Consider the following 22139-nt stretch of genomic DNA (forward strand, 5'->3'; position numbering starts at 1 on the left):
ATGTTATAGGAATCCATGTTTAGTAAACATGAGCCATGTTTACTAGACTTATTCAATGATTTTCTCAGCAGTAAACAAATCCCTTCCCCCCCACAGATGACGAAAGCCAATATAGTGGGGATCCCTAAAAAGGTTAAGGACCCATTATGTTGTGGTAGCTACAGGCCAATTTTATTGCTTATTATGGACATGAAAATCTATAGTAAAATCTTGGCTAACAGGTTGATCCCAATCCTTCCTATATTAATCCACTATGACCAGGTAGGTTTTGAGTGAACGCCAGGCGTCGGATAACACAAGGAAAATTATTAATGTGATCAGATACAAACATGTAAGATTAAAGCAGTGCTGTTGAGCCTGGGCGCGGAGAAGGCGTTTGATAGGATAAGATGGGATTTTCTAGATAAGATGTTGGAGGCATTTGGATTTTTGGGGTTTTACAAGGGGTCCGGACCCTCTATCAGACACCATCAGCCACTCTGAAGATTCCAGGGGGGAGAGGAATCTGATAACAATTAAGAACGGGACTAGACGGGTGCTCCCTCTCTTCTCCTGTTTTTGCCTTGACAATCGTACCCCTTGCGGCTACAATCAGAGCTTTCCCAAATATACAAGGGATTAATATAAAAGATGAGTGTTACAAATTACCACTCTGCGGATGATATTATCCTTACCATATCTAACCCATTGACATCTCTCCCGAATTTACAATCCGCTCTCCTGAGGTTTGGAGAATTATCTGCATATAAAGTTAATGTGGAAAAATCGGGAAAAGCTAAATTTAACGTCAACTGAAAAGGAGGTTGAGGCTCTTAAACAACACTTGGACTAGGTGGAAAAAGACCCATCTGAAGTATTTGGGGATATACCTTAATAGGGACTACAACTCATTATATAACTATCCCGAACTTTTTTTCCCCCTTAGATTAGAAAGGACCTACATGCTTGGAATTCTCACTATATCTCATGGATAGGGCTTATACCACGGTTAAGATGAATATCCTCCCCAGACTTCTATATTACTTGCAAACACTACCAATATCTGTCCTGCAGACAAATATAAATGAAATCCAATTATGCCATTTATTTGAAAACATAAACAACCGAGAATAGCCAGGTCAATTATGCTGGAGTCTAAAGAAGGAGGGAGTCTTAGCAGCTTCAAATATTCTAAAATATTATGTAGCCTCTCATTTGAAACAAATGGTTTACTGGCACTGACCGGGAGGGACCTGTGCTTGGGTGTATTTGGAGAGTTCACTTAAATACCCGGTTGGCCTGCCTACTTTGCTGTGGTCGAACTCCAGGACTGGACTTGGGAGACAGCCTGAGCCGGCGGTAATCGGGTTTACTCTGAAAATCTGGCAGTTGGCAACAAAGAAATATAAGGTTATGTCAACTCCATCTAGATTTACGCCCCTGTTCGGAAATCCAGGGTTTTCCCCGGGTTTCCAGAGTCAGGGTTTTGAAACCTGCAGACAGGGATTCCAGAGATGGGATATTTATTAGAAAAAGATAAGTTGATGTCGTTTGAGGAATTGATGAGGAAATACAGTTTACCTCTGACAGAGGTATTTAAATATATGCAGGTCCGACATTTTGTGTGCCAGGGTTTCTGAGGAGGAATTCCCTATATACACACGATTCGAAGATTTATGCAAAACAAAAAGTATCAAAAAGGGCTTGATTTCATCCCTTTACCAAGGTTTAATCCCCCCAGAAGGTTACCCTGGTCCATAACTATATGGACCAGTGGGCTCTGGACTTCCAAACTGATATAACAAGAGAGGACTGAGATGTTTACTAAAATGCTGGAAGTGTTTTCTGGAGGGAAAAATAGCAGCTTAGAAGATGAGGCAAAAATAAAGAATTGACTGCGCCAAAAAAAATGGAAAATGGATATAAGCTTTTTGCACATGGCATGTCAACAGTTCAAGCGTCCAGTTCCCAAGGGACTGAAAGTTAATTCAACATGTACTGGTACAGATCAGCAAATGTAAAAATGTCACTAGTAAATTTGTAAGGAGCCCTGCAATTGTGCTCCTTTTTTTCCATAAATGTAAGGCCAATCTTTTTACCAGCTTTATACTCCTAAAAGGAGGAGCGAAGGTATTATGTATTTCTTTTCCATTTACAAAGCATTACAAGGTCGATGTTCAAGCCTCTCATGATGCAGTGTTTGGCAGGAAAGTCCAAGATGCTATGATGGTTTGATTTGTTTTTCCTCCCTTTGTTGTGACTGCTGTAACAATAGCCTCTGGTGTGATGCCTGATGGATGAGAAGGAAAGGGAAATTTGGTTTACCGAAAAATTTATTTTCTTTCAGTTCATCATGACAGCACACATTTTGCCTCCCTTCATTTAATAAACATAGAGCACGTTTAAGTCTTGCGTAGTAGTCCTTATTCCCTCTACTGTGCTGTCTTGATGGACTGAAAAGTCAATTTTTTTCTCTTTAAAGATTGCTTGTTTTTTTTGGACCGTACATTTCAAGTCTCTTCTTTAGATCTGTAGGCTTTTCACCTTCTAAATCTGTGAACTAATCCTATGCTGCTCTGTTTTAAGACCTTACTACTTATTAAAAAAAAAAAAGTGTATTCACCCCCTATTGATGTCAGATTTTTTTTTTTTTTAAATATATATATATATATATATATATATAAAGCTGTAATGGATAACCTGAACACTGTTTTATGAGGAGGTTAAATGTCAGCAAAGGAAATATATTTAACAACCAGTAAATTTGATTTTGGACAAGTATTCAGCTCCTTAAGTCAGTACTTTGTAGAAGCACCTTTTTGCAGCAATTACAGCTATAAGTCATTTTGGATAGGTCTCTGAGCTTTGTACAGTAGGATGGTGACATTTTTGCCCATTCTTCGTGAGAAAATTGATCCAGTTCTGATAAGTTTGTTGAGGATTGTCGATGGACTTCAATCTTCAAGTCTCTGCTGACCTGGAGAATCCTCTACTTGGAGTTACAGTATTATGTGTTTTTCAGTGCTAATCAACATTGGGATCATTTGCATATATTAACTGTTGTATCACTTTGTGCCACGAACACTGTTTTGTTTAGGTAATCTTCAAGTCTCGCCATAAATGTTCGATTGAAGTCAGTGCTTTGACTGGGCCACTCAAGAACATTAATTCTCTTCTCGTTCAACCACTCCAGTTTTGGCTTTTGTGCTTCGGGTCATTGTTCTGCTGAAATGTGCATTTCCTCCCCAGTTTGAGTCTTGGCTGACTCAGCGGTTTTCCTCAAGGATTCACATGTACTTTGCACCATCCATTCACTCCTTTATCCTGACACGCTTCCCAGCCTCTGCAGAAGAGAAGCATCTCGATAACATGTTGCCACCCCCATACTTGACAGTTGGGGTAGTGGTGATTGGGTGATGTGCAGTGTTGGCATTTAGACCAAAAAGTTAAGTTTTCGTCTCATCTGACCACAACCTTTTTCCACATCTGTAGTATCTATATGCTTTATTTCAAACTTCAGACGTGATTTAATATTAGTCTTCTTGCGTAACTCTAACATTGTATCCTATTTTGTTTCGAAAACTCCCTTGTCTTCATGGTTGCTTTATTGGATCACTATGTGAGTTGCAGCTTGAACATCTCTATATTCCTGAGGGAAATGATCAACAAGTTAAACCACTTTGATTACACACAGGCTGAAACCATTTCACTCATTTGTGAACTTACAAACAATTCATTTGTACCTGAGCCGATTTAAGGCTTCAGTAGCAAAGAGGTTGAATACTTATGCAAGTGAGATTTATCTATTTTTCTTGTAGATCTTCTTTACACTCTATATGCATTTTCGAACGTTTTCACTTTAGAGTAGATTCTACATGTAAAATCTAATTTTAAAGCGTTGTGTAGTATGCGCAGCTACCAACAAAATGTGAAAAATGTGGAAGGGCTAAATACTTCTGCGTGTGTGTGTGTGTGTGTGTGTGTGTGTGTGTGTACACACCAAGTGATATGCCAATAAAATGGTGTTCGTGGTGCACAGTAAAGGGAGAAAGGTAGAAGTTGAAATGAACCACCAGAGTGATCTAATGTACCAGCACAGCAGTTGGGGAAAAAAGGGGTCATTTATTGGTCCAGAATGCTGACAAAAGCCTAAAGTTTCGGTCCTCAGGGCGACCTTTTATCAAGGGTGTTGAGTAAAGGTTCTCCTGGGGATCGAAACGTTGGGCATTTGTCTGAAAAAAATGGGTATTTTATTGGTCCAGAATGCAAACTGCTGTGCTGGTACCTTTGATCACTCTGGTGGTTTATTTAGACGTGCGTGAATGCACTTGGAACAATAGTAAACTATAGTAAATAATGTAAAGTAGAATCTGCATAACTGAAAATATTCAACTCTTTTTAAAAAATTGTCTACATTTTAAGGTGGATGGAGAACTCTGACTAGTTTGATTCAGTTGACAGTGAATCTTAATTTGTCAACAATAATTATTTATATATTTTTTCCCCTCTGAACAGCCATTCTACAAAGACTATAATGGACTTTGTGAACAGCAATGACAATGTAATTTTTGTGCACAATACAATCCACCTCATCTCTCAAATTACGGACAACATGATCATGGCTTGTGGGGGTATATTACCATTGCTTTCCGCTGCAACATCTGCTACAGTAAGGAATTCATGTATTCGTAATAAATAGCAATGTGTTTAAACTTGCTTAGATTGTCTGACTATTGACTACTTATTTAAACCTACGGTGTGTGTATATATAGACTAATTAAATGAACTAATACTGTGTATAAAACAGAAAAGGCAAGATAAAGCAATATTGCTTCATGTACAGACATACCCCGTATTAGTGTACGCAATGGGACCAGAGCATGTATGTAAAGCGCAAATGTACTTAAAGTGAAGCACTACCTTTTTCCCACTTATCGATGCATGAACTGTACTGCAATCGTCGTACACGTTCATAACTGATGTAAATAACGCATTTGTAACAGGCTCTATAGTTTCCCCGCTTGCGCACAGCTTCGGTACAGGTGGGGAGCCGGCATTGCTGTTCAGGACGTGATGACAGGCGCATGCGTGAGCTGCCGTTTGCCTATTGAGCGAGATGTACTTACTCGCGAGTGTCCTTAAAGTGAGTGTCCTTAAACCGGGGTATGCCTGTAACATGTAACGCTCACAAACTGTTACTTTTTATTAGTTACATGAAGCAATATTGCTTTATCTTGCTTTTTCGGTTTTATATACTGGGGTGCCCCTTACCACAGGAGTACTGAAGGGGCCAGGATTTATCCATTGTTTGTTACTGTAAACCACACACCTATATCCTTGGAAAGAAACTGTGCCTGGATGTCTTCCCCATTATTTGTAACGCTGTAAAATTGACCCCTCCTGCTCCAAAATGAATAATTACATTTGCAGTACTTAAACTCTTTGTGTATTTAAATGATGAAATGATTTTGTATACTTTTGATAATTTTGTTGTAATTGAGGCTTCTTGAAGCTTGCAGACCATGATCGCTATTGTACCATGGTTTCTTTTTATTTTCTAAGTTTTTTTTTTTAAATTGGGTTTACAAACATTTATACTACATCATTACAACAAAATACAGAAAAAACCCAACTATAAAAAACAGACAAACATACATTTGTACCATTGTTTCTTGCATCAAAAGTAATTGTGAGGTGCAGATTTAGAACCAAAGAAGTTACACCCCAACATGGGGAAGAGGTTTAAGGAGAAAAAAAATTAAGCTACTAGTTCAGTATCTGCATTATAATGTTCCGCGCTCGCAGGCTTGTGCATGCTTGACAAATTTGGGCCAAATGCCTCGATACACAAATGAAAATGCAGCACATTTTCTCCAGCAAAAAAGTCTGGATTCACAGGCCTTTAATTAACATGGAATGAAGGCGCGTGCTGGAGAAGATTTGAATGCCATTAGTTTGAGTGGAGAAATTTAAGAAGTGATATATCCATAGAAGTGGAAAAAATATATATTTAATATTTTGGCTTGCATTTGCTTCACGATCACCTTTTAGTAAGATAAGTCTGTGCAAAGTGATGCAGAATATGATGCAGTCTATTATAGGTGTAGTCTTTCTCCTTCCTAACTCCTATTGATACTCCCCGATGTGCAAACTGATGTACATCAGGTGAAAATAACAAAATATTGAAGCAAGATGGGAATCGCACTATTTGTGTAAATTGCACTGTCTACGTGCCACTATATCGTCATTTTGAGCATTCATGCTAATGTTTGGCATGATTTTGTCTTCTATAAATATATATAATTTTCCTTGTTTCAGCATGAACTGGAAAACATTGAGCCATCCCAAGGCCTATCAATCGAGGCATCAATAACTTTTCTGCAGAGAATAATTAACCTAGTGGATGTCCTCATTTTTGCAAGTTCTTTGGGTTTCACCGATATTGAGGCTGAGAAGAATATGTCATCTGGGGGAGTTTTGCGTCAATGTCTTCGGTTAGGTGAGTTTCATTCTTGTTTAATACTGAAGGTGATTAGTATTTAACAATATAAGCCTATATACTAGCCATTTACATAAGCTCGTAAATGTGTTACCTGTTCCTGCAAATATGTTAATGAATTCAATTCTGTTAAAGAGTACTACTCCCAAATCTTTTCCTTGTCAAAAAAATAAAAAACAATAAAAAGAAATTGCCCAATACTTTGAATTTGTGGGTGAATCCGAACCTGTAGAAGGAAAAACAAAGTGAAGGGGTCAAAAATAAAAAAACAGACGAGCCCGCAGGGATTGCTGCTGTAATGTGCATATTTACAGATGCGTGAAGAAATTAAATAAATTAGCACTTTGAGATTTTTGTATTAAAATGGGCAAAAATATTGTAAAAAAACATTTCTAGTGTTTTTTTTTTCTTCCCTCTTGCAAGTGTGCATTCAGATCAATAACAAACTGATTCACTTAGTACTTTTTGTTTTGGAAGTTCCTTGTGCCGAACCGAAGAGGTTGAATGAATGACTAAACTTTTTTGCCGATTTCTCTTCTTTTTTCCCCACAGTATGTGCTGCGGCTGTAAGAAATTGTCTGGAGTGTCAGCAGCACATGCAAATAAAATCTACAAGCGAAAATATGAAAAACCAGAAAGGCATCCAGGGCCTGGTGGGAACAGGGAAGTCTGCTGCAAAGGTAGTGTATGTGTAAAATGGCATGCTATAACGGAGTGCGTTTCCGATTTGTAATGTTTTGAACATTCAAGTCTGTGTGTTTCGATGACCATTCAGTAATTCTAGATCCTTGCAAACCAAAAAAGAAAAAAATCATGCATGGCAAACCTGCTCTGAAAATATGGGTCGTGAACAGTGGAAGTGTCGTAGTCCAGCAGTACGCAAACTAGAGGGAGAGCCCCCCGGGTGGGGCGGGAGAATTTGTAGGGGGTGTGTGGCGGTTTCAGAGGCCCCAAAGGTAAGTATCAGTGGGTAGGGATTATCATAAATGAATATAAGCATAGGACTATATAAAAAACTCACACGGGCCAGTGTGAGTGGAACCCTTGAGGGTTAACTCTGTAGAGGGAAAGGTCTTGTACTGCCCGCTGTACTTCTAACGGAACTCGAGTCCTTTATGCCTCCATAAAGGACTTGGGTTCCATTAGAGTTAACCCTCAAGGGTTCCACTCACACTGGCCCGTGTGTTTTTTTTTTATATAATTCTATGCTTATATTCATTTATGATAATCCTACCCACTGATACTTACCCTTGGATCTTTCATCATTTTCTGGGGAAACTTGATGTCCTGAGGATCTGTGCTTCAGGGCAGCTGCCAGATGATAGGCGCACGGTTCTAGCGGAAACCCCTCTACAGAGTTAAACCCCTATGGGATTTTACTCACACTGGTCTGTGTGAGTATTAATAGCTTGCTCTATTTTCACTACGTGGAGACTTTGTCTCTTGTAGGCATGTAGGTATATATATATCTATATCTACATGCCTACATGAGACAGTCTCCAAGTAGTGAAAATAGAGTAAGCTATTAATACTCACACATTAATGTAAAGATATATATTAATATAAATCTATATAAATATTAATATATTTATATATATATTTATATATATATATATATATATATATATATATATTTATTTTTTTTACACTATAACATATGTGTTTTTCATAGTTCTGTGTTTGACTCGCGCTCCCCTTGTTTTTTCTTATCTTTTTGACATGTTAAGACATGCTTTTACTTTTTATGGATTTTTGATTAAAATTTGAATTTTTTTTATTTCTGTCTTTCTGATTTGGTCTACTTTTACAGCTATCTCTGCAAAAATTAGTTTCAGGCGCACTGTAAACATAGCCCAATTGCATGTGTGATAAAAACGACATACTGTAATGTAACCATTTCATTGACCTTATGAAGTTTTGAAGATTTTGCAAGGGACAGTATGCCATGGGTCATTACAATGCCCGAGACTGTTGTGGAACTTGTGCTAGTTTTCCAGGGATCTAATGAAGCATTGAAAGCAATTTTAAATGTATATGCAGAACCCTCCACTTCTATTTACATAAACAGGAACAGCCTCGATCACATGATGTGTGTTGCTGGAAGAGCCAGGGCACTTGGGTGCGGTGGCTTTCAGCAGCAAAAGGGTTAAACTTTATATTTACTAAATTGGAAAGGCAAGTTTTCATTTTTAAACCAAACTGTCAGAATATTAAGCCTTTGCTGTTCATTACGAAAGGAATGAATCTCCAGCTTCTTAATCCGATTTTTCTTTTATTTAGAGCCCGATTGATATTGTGACAGGAGGGTTTTCTCCAGTCCGAGACCTTGACAGACTTTTGCAAGACATGGATATAAACCGCTTAAGAGCTGTAGTCTTCAGAGATGTAGTAAGTTAAAGATCAATACCTTATTGTTACCATAATTGTGTGTGCTTCTCTAGGTTTAACACTGTACTTACTGTCTACAGACTTGTTTATAGATGGGTCTAAAACAACTTTTCCTCTATGAAAATACATTAGCAAGTGATCATTAATATCTGAGAAGGTCAAAAATCTTTTAGTATGGGATTTTCATTTGTGTCTTGAAAATTTTGGTAGGCACAAAATATTTTGGGACCATGCTTTCCAGCTGTAGGGAAACTTTGAGCACACTATAGGGCAGTGGTTCCCAGACTTTTTTGTTTTACACTGTGCGCCCCCTTCTGGGAAATATTTGTTTATGAACACCTAATCTTACTGCCTACTCATCAGTTTATTGAGCCCAATGGTGAAACACGTGCTTACTAACTCCCCAAACTGCACCTCTGTGTGTTCAGACAGCATGGGGGGAGGGTGGGGGGGCTTCCAAAGTCACTTCCACAATGCCCTGCTGCTGTGGATGCAAAGCATTGTGGGGAGTGGCTTCAGAAACTGATGCTGTGACCGCTATACCACCCACACCAAGGTGTAGTTTGGGGCCTTACCAAGTGCCCAGAAAAGCTCAGGAAACAGCTATACTGCCGAGGATTTGCTGTTTAATTTCCCCTTGGAAAAACCTCACAAACCCTTAGGGCTCTTAAACCAGTTCTAAATCTTCTCTGATCTGGCCCCTTTTGAGACGTTACACAAGCTTATTGTAATGTCATTTATGATCCATTTAAAAACTTGAAAATTATGATATTCTAACCTTTTTGCAAACATTTATATCATCTGTAACAGATATATTTACATTGCCTTAACTTACAATTTAGTTTGTGTGAAATATTATGCTTTACTCCTGGTAATTGCATTCTAGATGCTTAATCGGCTAAAAGTCTAAGGGCCAAATTTGCCGCCGGTTAAAGAACCCTGTCCTAGAGCTGTTTGCAAATATGAACTGTTCAAAAATATCACTGCAGATTTGGTTTCCTAGGGTTCAATAGAACACAGAGCAGGGGGGGGGATAGCATAGGAAAAAGCCCTAATAGTTTAAAACCTTCTTTAATGGTTATTGGTAAGCAGTGAAACAAGATGTGCAATTTACCGGATACAAATTTTAAAGCCACATGTAAGGGAAATTTCTGGGTTACCCCAATGAAAGAACTCGTGGCTTACATGCTGTTTGAAAGTTTTTATATGATTAGATATTATATGATATATTATATAATAGATATTATATTTTATAATTGCACATCTTGTTTAACTGCTTACCAATATCCACTATTAAAAAAGGTTTTATACTATTAAAGCTTTTTCCTGGGCTATTCTCCTCCCCTTCTCTGCTGAATCCTTTTGGACTACAGGAGGTTTGGAACGCGCCTCGGAAGAATATAGCACCTACCCCTTTAGTAAACACTTTTTACAGATCATGGACTATCACCACCAGGTACAGGATTAATCCCTAGTTTTCCATGTCATTGTTCTTTATTTCCCAATGCCTTAAGGTGTTAGTACTGTTAGGTCCTTTCCCTATTCTTCAATAAAACAGTGTGAAAATCACTGTACTAGATGATACCAAACATGCTAATGAAATGGATTTTCTGGCAGTTTTCCCATGGCGGAGCAGAGAAACCCTACCACTTATTGGCGTGAGTTTAATGTACAATTTCCCTGGTTATTCTATCCTTGTGCAGTAAGAATTTAGCATTCAATGTACAAAATTGGAAGGGATTATGCTGTGTTGCTTTTCCTTCCATCATTGAATGTTAAGAAGGTCTTTTACTGATGTTCCCAACTCCGGAAGCAGTAGGTTAACGAGATCATGGAGCACAGCACACACTGCAGCCAACTAACAATACTGTACTATTTTACATGGAGCTTATGGGTTTTCCTGTTCATGCACTCTGCAATAATGGATCTAGGCTGGCAGTGTGAGGTGTCCAGTTATTTTAAAGGGGAATAAGCAATGCTTGGGTGACTTAATACTATAAAGTATATATATATGTGATGAGGAATAAAGATTATTTGTTTGAAATAAATAACTACATAAAGAACTACATGCCTTTATACTTTTGTTTTTTGTTTTTTACTATAACTCTTAGTTTCTGTAACAATAATTCTTAACTTGAATTTTCCACTCGTCATGAGCAAATGGACAAGTTTTTTGTTTTTTTTCTTCTCCTCTCTCGGACCATTGGTTTTTTTTAATTATTTTTTTTAGACCTGTCAGTGATGGCTCAAGCCACATTACTGCTTAAGAGATCTCAAGTTTGGTTTAAATCCCAAATTAATGGCATCAGAACCTTGAATTGGCCATTTTCCTTGTATTCTCTGAGCATTTTCTTTCCGGCATGAGGTGGAGTTGAAGTCAAAAGTATTGGTTTGTAATTGAGTTTCATGTTTTCTTATTTTGCTTAAACCGGTAAATTTCTTGAAAGTAGAGGCATTTAATCATATTATAGTAGGCAAAGAAAGTATGGGTCTTTCTGCAGTACAGTTGATTTGGTTTTGTTCCTTTTAGCTTTTATGCATCACAATTATGGAATTTGCACACAGCACTGTTTTTGTCATCAGAGTCTGGGATCTGCAGAGAAAGTTGTAATTTGTCTAAATGTGTCTTCGAAGATCTGGCACGGAGATGGTCTCGGAACAGTAATCAGAATTACATGATATCCACTACATAAAGTGTTTTACTGTATGTACCTATAAAGGGAAATGGAGGGAAATCTTAATCCAACCCAGAGAAAAGTGACTGAAAAATATAAACATTTGGGGAACGGAATGTACTCCCTTGGGCTTGACAATTGGGAAGAAATGTGAGGCGGAGTCCAAGATTTGGCATGTGATGACAATAGACAGGCTCACAAGTTTATCTGTCAGACAATTGCTCTACGTTCTTAAAGATCTCGGTTCTTTGCTGGGAATCAATAACGATGGAGCCCTTTTAGGAAGATTATTACTACACTTGTACTTGTTGCTATCCTTCAACAGTTAATAATGGATCTTTGAATCCACTCACTTCCCCCCCCCCCTCCATCATCACTGACTCCATTGTTTCTCGTGTCCCATTTTTACCCTTCTGCATCCTTTTAAAGGTCTGTTTGAAAACACAAAGTTTTGAAGATGGATCCTCCTGCAAACAGCAATTAGAAGGAAGTGGCACAAGTATGAGGCACAGTTCAAATGAAGTTACATAGTTACATAGTAGATGAGACACGTGTCCATAAAGTTCAACCTATGCTAAATTTAGACAACAGATACTTTATCCTTTATCTAGACTTACTTATTGTTCCAGAGGAAGGCAAACACAAAAAACCCCAGTGTCATATATCTCATAAAAGGAAAAATAAATTCCTTCCTGGCTCCAAGAATTGGCAATCGGATTATTCCCTGGATCAACATTCTTCCCATGTTACTTATTTTATATATCCCTGTATACCTTTCCTTTCTAAAAAGATGTCCAACCTTTTTTTTGAACAAATCTTTTGTATCTGCCATCAGTCTCCATGGGTAATGAATTCCACATTTTAACTGCCCTTACTGTAATGAACACTTTCCTCTGTTGCTGGTGAAATCTCCTTTCCTCCAACCTTAAGGGTTGACCTGAGTCCTTTGTACTGCCCTTGGGATGAATAGTTATTTTGAAAGCTCCTTGTACTGTCCCTGGATATATTTGTATATAGTTATCATATCCCATCCTAGACGCCTCTTTTTTTCTAATGTAAATAAATCTAATTTAGCTAGCCTCTCCTCATAAGTTAGATTGTCCTTCCCCTTCATTAATTTGGTGGCTCTTCTCTGCACTCTCTCTAGTTCCATAATGTATTTTCTAAGGAGTGGTGCCCAAAATTGTACTCCATATTCTAGGCGTGGTCTTAATAATGCTTTATAAAGGGGCATAATTATGTTTACTTTCCTTCCATTCATTGCCTGTTTAATGCAAGATAAGATCTTGTTTGGTTTTTGCAGCTACTGCATGACTTTGGGCACTATTGCTAAGCCTGCTGTGTACAAGCACTCCTTAATCCTTCTCCATCAAGGATTCCCCCATTTTATCCCCATTTAATTTGCAAGTCGCCTGTTTATTCTTAAAAAAAAAATATCTATCTATCGATAGATTTCGATATCTCTATCGATAACTATCTCTCTCACTCGATATCTATCTCTCTATAGATATCTCTCTATAGATATCTCTAGATGGATATATCTATATCTCTAGGTTTAATACAGATATCCATCTCTATATCTAATCTGCCAGTTACCTGCCCAAGTTTACAGTCTCTCCAAGTTCTTCTGGAGAGAAATTACATACTGCTCTGATTGTGCTACCTTACACTTTGCTCTCTCTGCCAACCTCAAAGTCATTAATAAATAAGTTAAAAAGCAGGGGTCCCAGTACCGATCGCTGAGGTACTCCACTCGCGACCTCAGCTCAACCTGAAGAAGTTCAATTTATGTCACCTCTCTGTTGTCTGTCCTTCAACCAGTTTTCAATCCAGGTGCATATATTTTTAGAGTCCAATTTGCTTTATTTTGTACACCAACCTCTAATTTGGAACCGTATCAAAAGCCTTTGCAAAATCTAAGTAGACCACATCATCTGCATTACCCTGGTCTAAATTCCTACTTCCTCATAGAAACAAATAAGGTTAGTTTGGCATGATCCATCCTTCATAAATCCATGCCGACTATTAATAATTTGTTTTCCGTTAGGTATTCCTGTATCTCCCGTATTAAACCTTCAAGTAGCTTCCCCACTATTGGTCAGGCTTACGGGTCTGTAATTTCACGGTTGTGATCTAGCTCCATTTTTAAATATAGGCACCACATCTGCTTTACGCCAATCTTGTGGAACTGAACCTGTGGAAATGGAGTCTTTGAATATTGCATTTAATGGTTTAGCTATTAATAAACTCATCTCCTTACGAACTCTTGGATGTATTCCTTTGGGGCCAGGTTCATTATTCACTTTTATTTTATCAAGCTGCCTATGAACTTCTTCCTCAGTTAGCCAATTTTTCATTAATATGGAGGTTGTGGCTTCCTCCTGCGGCACTACTATTGAAATTAATTCTTCCCTGGTAAACAGAGGCAAAACATTTGTTTTTAATTCCTCTGCTTTTTCTTTATCTCCAATAATCTGCCTGCCCATCTCACACTGAAAGGGTCCTATATTTTGTTTTCTGAAATTTTTTTTTTTTTTAGGGTACTTTAACAAACTTTTTCAATAACTTTTTCAAGTTGTACCAACTAGAGCAGTGATGCCAAAAATGGGGGTTTGGGAGCACCTGAGGGATTCGGACAAAAAAAATCTAATAGTGAATCCCAAGCAGTTTAGTGTGTTCCTGAGCCTGTATGGGGACTGCACACTTAGTAAGGCCCAAAACTACACTGTGTCGTGGGTTGTATAGCTGTCAATTACAGCAGCAGATTCCAAAGTCGCTCTCAACAATACATAGCGGCTAGACATTGTGGGGTGTGACTTTGGAAGCTTCCGCACAGTTTGATCACTATACCATCCATGCGATCTGCACACACACTGGTAGTTTGGGGCCTTGTTAAAGTGTGTTCCCCCATTAGCTAAGGACACTGCACTGCCTGGGATCAGTCACACCGTTTTGTTAGCAATAGACTGATAAGTAGGCAAGATGAGTGATTAATTAGGGTTTGATGAATAATTGTTATGGCACATGTAAAAAATGTTTCGGAACCACTGAACTAGAGCAATTTGGTAGACAACCAGACTTTCAACATGTTTAGGGGTGATGCATATTCCTGGAATTCTAATGCAACACTAATAGATTAATGATTGCCTTCCAATTAAAACATTTAAGAAATTGAATTTATTAAACAACTGAAATGAATCAATCAAACGCCTTGTGTGGTTACATTTTTGAAATAAATGAAAATATAGATGGATGAATCTAAATACTGTAGCTTTCAGATAAGATTATAATCATGGTTATCACCTTTTTGAAATTTTTTGACTTTTTCATTTGATTGGATAAACTGTACCAGAAACACTTCCCCCCCCCCCCCCCAAGAAACCATTGTTGCATCTGGTATCCATTGCTTTTGGGTTCTGAAACCCAATTGTATTGTAGTACTGACGGCACTTCTGATTATTATGAAACCTGTAGATATACATAATTTTTTTTTTTTATAGTTTGGTATAATACAGATTTTGATTATTGAAAAACTGTTGCAAGAAAAATAATACTGATCGAGTTTTGAACTTATATATGTTTATTCTCTTCTTTAAAGGAGGATAGCAAGCAGGCTCAATTTCTAGCACTTGCGGTAGTTTATTTCATTTCGGTCCTCATGGTCTCCAAATATCGTGACATTCTGGAACCACAGAATGAGAGGAAGCAATCTCAACCTAACAAGCCTCTTGGGGCCACGGAGAATGGAAGCGGTGATGCAACATCTTCAAGCCAGCAAGGTAGCTTTTGTCGATGAACAATGCAAAGTTATAGTTCGGAACTGTATAGTACTATATGTGCAGATGGAATAAGGTATTCATGAATGAATAATTAGGCTACAGTATTATAACTAAGTGAAGAAATCTATCCAATTATTTTAGGAGTAACATTAAGAAACTATATTTGAAGTGTAGTTCACTGTAAGTAATGTGCTCAAATGTGAAAGACTATATGCCCTTCAGGATTTCAACAATCCAGGCTTTGCATGTTCATGTCTCCTGAAAGGAATCTCAGATTACTGGATTACCACTCTATAGTGCTAATGTGGCCAGAGCTTGTTTGAATTTCATTACAGCTCATGCATCCGAGCAAGCTACCCTGAGTTGGCATGTCAAATTCATACTTTTTTTTTTTTTTAATTCTTGTTTCCCTTTTGGTGCCAAATATACTCAACTTTTAATGCATGGGTTAAAGTGAGGGAGGTGAGGGTACTCAGAAATAAATTACTCAAGCAGTTCTTACTGACAGCCGCTCAAGCGTAGTTGGCTATATAAAATACAAAGCACCTGTTACTGAATTTCCTAACCCAGCTTTGAAATGTGCTATTATAACGTCTTGTACTTTTGTCTAACATTCACATGGTTTATTTTCATTTTATATTTAGAAAACACCCCTTCTGTAACTCCAGCCCCTGCTGAAGACTTGGAAAGCACCATGTCTGTAAAAAGAAGAGACTCTGGTATTGGAGAGGAACCAGTTTTGGTCCCTGGCAGCTGTTCTGATGCAGTGGGTGAAGCAGGTTCAGAGTCTGTCAGTTCAGGTCCCGATGCCATCAGTGAAGTATTGTACACTTTGTCATCAGAGGTTCGAAAAGCCTCTCAGGAGAGTGGAAGTGATGGAGTCTGTGAGCAGCCGCCCACAAAAAACGTAAACGTGAAGGACATTCTCCGGAGCCTGGTCAGCACGCCAGCCGATGAGTCCCTGGTTGATCCCGCAATGTTACCCCCAGCTTTCCTTGGAGCGCTAGGTGATCCTGTAGCTGAGCATTCAGTGCGATTCCGATCTTTTGATAGGTAATAGATGTTCCTGTTCTTTTATAAGCGAGAAATAATTACCTGTTCCCATGACAGAAAAAGTACTTTTCAATAACTATGCTTAAATGAAAATTGTTTGTTTTTCGTTTTTTTCCCCCCTCCTTTATGGCCTCCCCGCCTGTTTTTCTCTTGCTGCATTTCCATGTTTGTGTACTATTTTTTTTTTTTTTACTCATTTCAGTGTCACACTTGTTTCTCACTTGTGCCCACTTTTTTTTGCTTCTTCCTCCACCTGGTTTGCCAATGCTTTTCTTGCATGCTAGAAGGACGCACACAACAGCTGATGAATTATTCACGCCTAATTGGCTGTTCCTGACACCAGACACACGGGAGTATACCTTATCTTAGAGACAATCCAAACCGTACTTTTCCCTTCATTTTTTTCCATACATCAGTGAAGCAGGAGGTCTCTGGAGCTGAACTTCATTCATTTTTGTTCTGTGGACCCCCTGCTTCCGGAGATCTCTCTGTAGTGGGAGCTGGTAGCCACTCCAGGGTTCACTGTCTGCTTTTCAAAGTTCCCGGCCCCGCAGGCCAATAGGAATCTTTGACGTCATCCGGTGTGGCTTCCTATTGCCCATGTGATGAGGAAACTGAGAACTGTACAGCAAACTATTCAGAGGTAAGTGTAGCTGAAAGTAGGGGGTCCCTGGAGCTGAAATGAATTGGGTTTATTTATCTCCGAAGGCACCTTGCTTCAAACTTGTATTAGGGATGAAGGAGCGGCTCAGTGAGTAAAGACACTGACTCTGGCACGGAGTTTGAAGCAGGGAACCTTCCCGGTAATTCCTGATGTCGGCTCATTGTGACCTTGGGCAAGTCACTTTATCTCCCTGTGCCTCAGGCACCTAAAACATAGATTGTAAACTCTACAGGGCAGGGACTGTCTGAAATTCTCTGTAAAGCGCTATGTAAAACTAGCAGCGCTATACAAGAACATGCTATTATTATTATTAGTATAAAAAAATGGAGGGGAAAAAACAGCTTGGATTGCTCCTTTAATCTTTGTGTGGTTTTCTCTCACAGAAACATCAAATACTGGGAACAGAAATAAAGCACTAGGTGACCAGGATACTACCGTGTTACCCAGACATTCTACAAGTAGGCCGATATGATATGTCCGGAGAGCCTAAGAAATTCACATAAAATATATTTGTGGGTGAAGAGAGGGAAATATGAATCCAAAAACAATTGTTGCCTCAGCAGAGAAAATGCGCTCTGTGACGGTTGCCTGCATATGCTTTATGGCCCGTCTGTTACACAGTGGAGCTTCATAAGTGAAAGATAGTTTACATTTTTGTACACCCCCCCCCCACCCCAAAGCAGTAGTTGTCAATCATCTCCATGGGTTATCCCAGCCAAATCTGGTTTTAGGAATGTCCAAAGAATTAGGAAACAGAAGAATGTGTCTGTGTTATATAGTTAGAATCAGCATTCTATCAGTGTGTCCACACATTCGCAGAGGTTCTCTAGAAAGATATGGGGTGGACTGGTTTCCGCCCTTCCTGTAGGTAGACATTGCCCTGAACACTGGACAGCAGAAATTCTGATTTTGTTTTATTTTCAAGACCGAGAAGCCATTGAATCGGGTACTTCCAGTCAAATGCTTAGATTCGTGCAATCTCCTCAATCTCTTTTTTTTATTTTTTAGAAATGTTTCATTTGAGCAGTTGAAACTGCTTGCCGGGTCATTAGCACCGTCAGTAGCAGCTAGATGGATCCTGTTAATGAAGCTCAGTTTATTTAGCCCAGAACATGAGTTAATTATCACCATGGTGACAGTGGGGTAAAAGTGCTTTTACCACAGCACATTTTCCAGTTAATGAAAACCTTTGAGGCAGACTTTCTTTTTTTTTTTAAATGATATTTTAATAGGGCTTGCATTTCATATAAGACCAGGCCATGTCCTGAAATCTAGACTAAAATGGAGGCAACAATGTCATGGTCCCAAGAATGCTAGTTACTGAGAAAGGGAGGCCCCTCTCTACCGTGGTAGATCATCTTGGGGGAACAGCTTTCATCTCTTTTATGGAAAAGATCTGGACATTTGGAATGCCAAAGGATCCAGTAAAATGGTCTGCTCTACAAGACTACATCCTGAAATTCCGGCAGGGCAATGTGATCAAAGAAATCCCAGAAAATCAGCAGCGGTGGAGATTCTACTCCAACCTCTTTTATGGTTCCATAGTAGAAGGAACCTTTTTGGATGGGTTTGCATTTGAAGGACCTAAATGGTTATATCAAAACAACTGGCTTCAAAATGAAGTCAATTAGATCTGTCCATTTCATAGTAGAGGGATGTTTCCTAGCAGCAATAGATTTGAAAGGCTCCTATCTTCTACCCACTCATCAGTTGCATCCACAATCAATTTCAGGCCATTCCTTTTGCCCTATTAACATCCTCGGTTATTCAAGCAAGTTTATGGCAGTTTTGGCAGACATCTACAAAAAAGAGAAGGAAAAAAAAAGAATTTTGTTTAGTTCCCTATTTGGATTACTGGTTGATCAAAGCAGGTTCAAGAGAAGTGCTGCATCAGCCAAAGCCAAAGATTTGACATACGGATAGCAAGTGTTCTTTTTTCCAGAAAGAATGACCAGGTCATACTGTAGAACTGTTCAACCAGATATGTCAATTATCAACAGTGACTACATGGCAATGTATGTCTCTACTATGATTTGTTTGAACTATAGGGGAGATACCATGCGTGCTTTTCCACTAGCAACATTTTCAGGATGATTTCTTAATATGAAATAACGATTCTCAATCTGTAGCAAGACAGGCATTTCAATTAACGTGGAATGTGATAAGATTCCAGCCTTATGGGTTGGGATGGGGGGGGGGGGTGGGTGACCATTAAGTTTCAAGGACCACGTTAAGGCCTCGGACATGGTCAAAAAAAACGTGCTGAGGGAAAACATTATCCCCATCAGCGCGGCTTTAGACGGCGCTTCCGCAGGCGTACGGAGGCGTGTGGAAATGCAGGAGACAGACAAGTTTAAATTTTGCCGCGCAGGGCCAGTCACGTGACTACCAGAAGCCAATGGCAGTCCGTGACGTCGGCGACGTGGCGCGCTAGCTCCGCCTCCAGGCCCGCCTCCCACCCGACACACAAGCGCGCTCGCTGACGCTCATGCAGGGACACGAAAAATATCCTGCTTGAGCATGAGAGCATGAGCGTCAGCGCTGCCCAGCGCTCTTCACTACACTATATCCCAGGCCTAAGAATAAAGTCTGAAAATGCGACGACCGTAGCATTCTGCATATACGTTATCGAGTAGTTTATAAGCAACAAGACGTCTCCAGGAACAAGATGGATATTAAAGAATGGTTCCTCAGTCTGGAAACGTTGCAGCAAATAATATAAAAATTGAACTTAATACAACCACAAGGTACAGATCTTCTGCTACAGAAACAAAGATGCAAAAGTAGCATTTGTGAATATACATGTTTACACCTTTTCCACTGATTTCAAAGGTTAATCAAAAGTATCAAATTGGAGAAAGCAGATGTGATCTGCTTGGCCCATGTGAATTTGGTACACAGAGGTAATAAGTCCATAGGCCATCCATGGCGTCTTCTAATAAATCCGGATCTGCTTTCTCAAAGCCTCGTTACTCATCAGACGATAAAGATGTCAAGGTTTGAAAGAAAGTATTGAACAAGGGTTTTGTCATCCAAAGTCACGCAGACTTCAACGCAATCTCATTCATTAAAAACAAAAACAAATACATGATAGATTATGGAGCATTTTCCATTCTTGATGTTCACAAAAGGGAATTTCTAAGGAACATACATCAGTAAACCTGGTGTTTGTGCAGCAAGGATTTGGGAATAGGCTAAATCATAATTCGCTGAAGTTCGTGTCTGTATGCTCTGTCCTTTTACAGAAGTCTGTTTTGACAAACCAACATATCCAAGCATTTATCTAAAGCAGATGGAACAAAAATCCCACTATGGGATCTCATCTTTTTTTTAGAAGCCCTTCCTTTTGAACTCCGTAGCCATAAAGTGGCGATCAAGATAAGTACTTTTGTAATCGCTCGAAGAGTCGGCGTGCTAAGTGCATTATCCTGTGATGCCCCCTGCTTTCAAATAAAAAAAGGGATCAGGAAAAAGCAACTTGGGATGCCCCTATGTAGTGTGGACTGGGATAAAGACTGAAGAGTGGGTGCTACAAACAAAAAAATCCTAGTCACGGAGTAGCATAGCAATCAGAGGGAGCCAAGCACACAAAAAAGGTAAAAGTAGAATTAATGCAAAAAGATCATTTAATGACTATAAATCAAGTGTCCAACGTTTCGGTGCGGTGCACCTTAATCAGAGTGCTGTTTCTTTTATTAGCTGACAAGTCTTAACGTCCCCAAAACATGGACAAGCTGTGTTTTCTATGGAGAGGGTTGAAAATCACAACCCTAAAGCGTTGAGGCCACAGCTCTGGTGTTTTTTAAGACCAAACATATATTTTATCCAAGTATGAAATTAGTCTTTTGTGTAATTGTTATTTCCTCAGTGTCTTTTGTTGAGATCCCCACCTGCGAGTGCAACGTGCATTATGAATGTCTAACTTTTAATTTCTTAACTGACTTTTAATGCTGTATGAACTGAACCTACTGTATATGCACAGAATGTGAATTTTTTTTATTTGAGTGTTATTTGTAATGCATTTTGCTGAGATGTAACAGACCTATTCATCGCCAATACCTTTCTTGAAGTAAACTATCTGGCAATACCTATTATCACAAATGATCAGACGGTCTGCATTATGTATGCTTTGTTTCACCTCTTCAGTTGAGATGATATTTTAAATATATAATAATATAACTACTGTACACTTCAGGTCCACAAAATGTAAGTGTATAGCTGTTACTAAATACTATAGGTAACTAAATACTATAAGATTATTCCATATGTACACACACTATAAATAGTATGTTAATACATATACAGTCTGTTATGGGTTAAATTATCTTGGATAGGTCAGCTGTGTAATCTATGGTAGCATATCTGCAATATATATGTTGTGCCAGTTAGGATTCTTCATGGTTATTGTATGGTCTGTGATAAAATAGACTTTAGATGCTTAACCATTTTGTAGATGGATTGTCACAACTAAAAAGTAAAAAGTTATTTCAGAATTGTAGATTGCTATTATGATGCTGTTTGACCACTGTTTAGTGGTATTACTACATTCAAGTTCAATTTAGAATACATTGATACACAATGTAGATTCCGTCAACCTGTATAAAGTTATTAGTCTGCTCCTTATGTGATCGTTTTCTAGTTACTCTGTCATGGTCCTAGGATTCAATGAGAAATACATTTAGGCGAGTCAATTTGCTCCAAATTGTTTAATAACATTAGCGCAGATCGTCGTCATGTTTTTAACTAGTACAATTGCACAGTGCAAAGCAAGCACGCATCATCATGTAGGCGGTACACTCCTGACCAAGCCGTTACCCTTGTTTTGGTGAAACGCTTTGAGTGGAAGTGCTCGGTATCATAGAGCACTAGTAGATGAGCTCCTGACTGCCAGCTGACCATCAGAAGAACTCCCGAAGTGACGTGGTGGAGCCGAGACCACTAATGAGATCAGTGGGGAGGCTCCAGACCGCGGAGGGTTAGCGAGAGGGACAGGGCGTCCGAACGGAGGCTGATGCGGTGAGCGGCCGTATCCAGTGGCGTATGCTAATACACAAGTGTTTATGTGCCTTTTTAATTTTGCATTATTGTAAGTGCAAATTTCT

At 38.9% G+C, this 22139-nt stretch overlaps 1 protein-coding gene across 1 annotated transcript in view; it reads left to right on the forward strand.

The window, feature by feature from the left end:
* The window catches only part of LRBA (LPS responsive beige-like anchor protein), a 608431-nt gene that overhangs the window by 116823 nt on the left and 469469 nt on the right, over window positions 1-22139 (forward strand). Inside the window, exons 24-29 of the mRNA XM_075613691.1 lie at window positions 4495-4648; window positions 6298-6478; window positions 7031-7158; window positions 8759-8866; window positions 15140-15320; window positions 15965-16373. Of these exons, the coding sequence (XP_075469806.1) occupies window positions 4495-4648; window positions 6298-6478; window positions 7031-7158; window positions 8759-8866; window positions 15140-15320; window positions 15965-16373 (1161 nt within the window). The remainder of the gene's footprint in view (window positions 1-4494; window positions 4649-6297; window positions 6479-7030; window positions 7159-8758; window positions 8867-15139; window positions 15321-15964; window positions 16374-22139) is intronic.

The sequence above is a fragment of the Ascaphus truei genome, chromosome 1 (assembly GCF_040206685.1).
Source record: "Ascaphus truei isolate aAscTru1 chromosome 1, aAscTru1.hap1, whole genome shotgun sequence".
Taxonomy (NCBI): domain Eukaryota; kingdom Metazoa; phylum Chordata; class Amphibia; order Anura; family Ascaphidae; genus Ascaphus; species Ascaphus truei.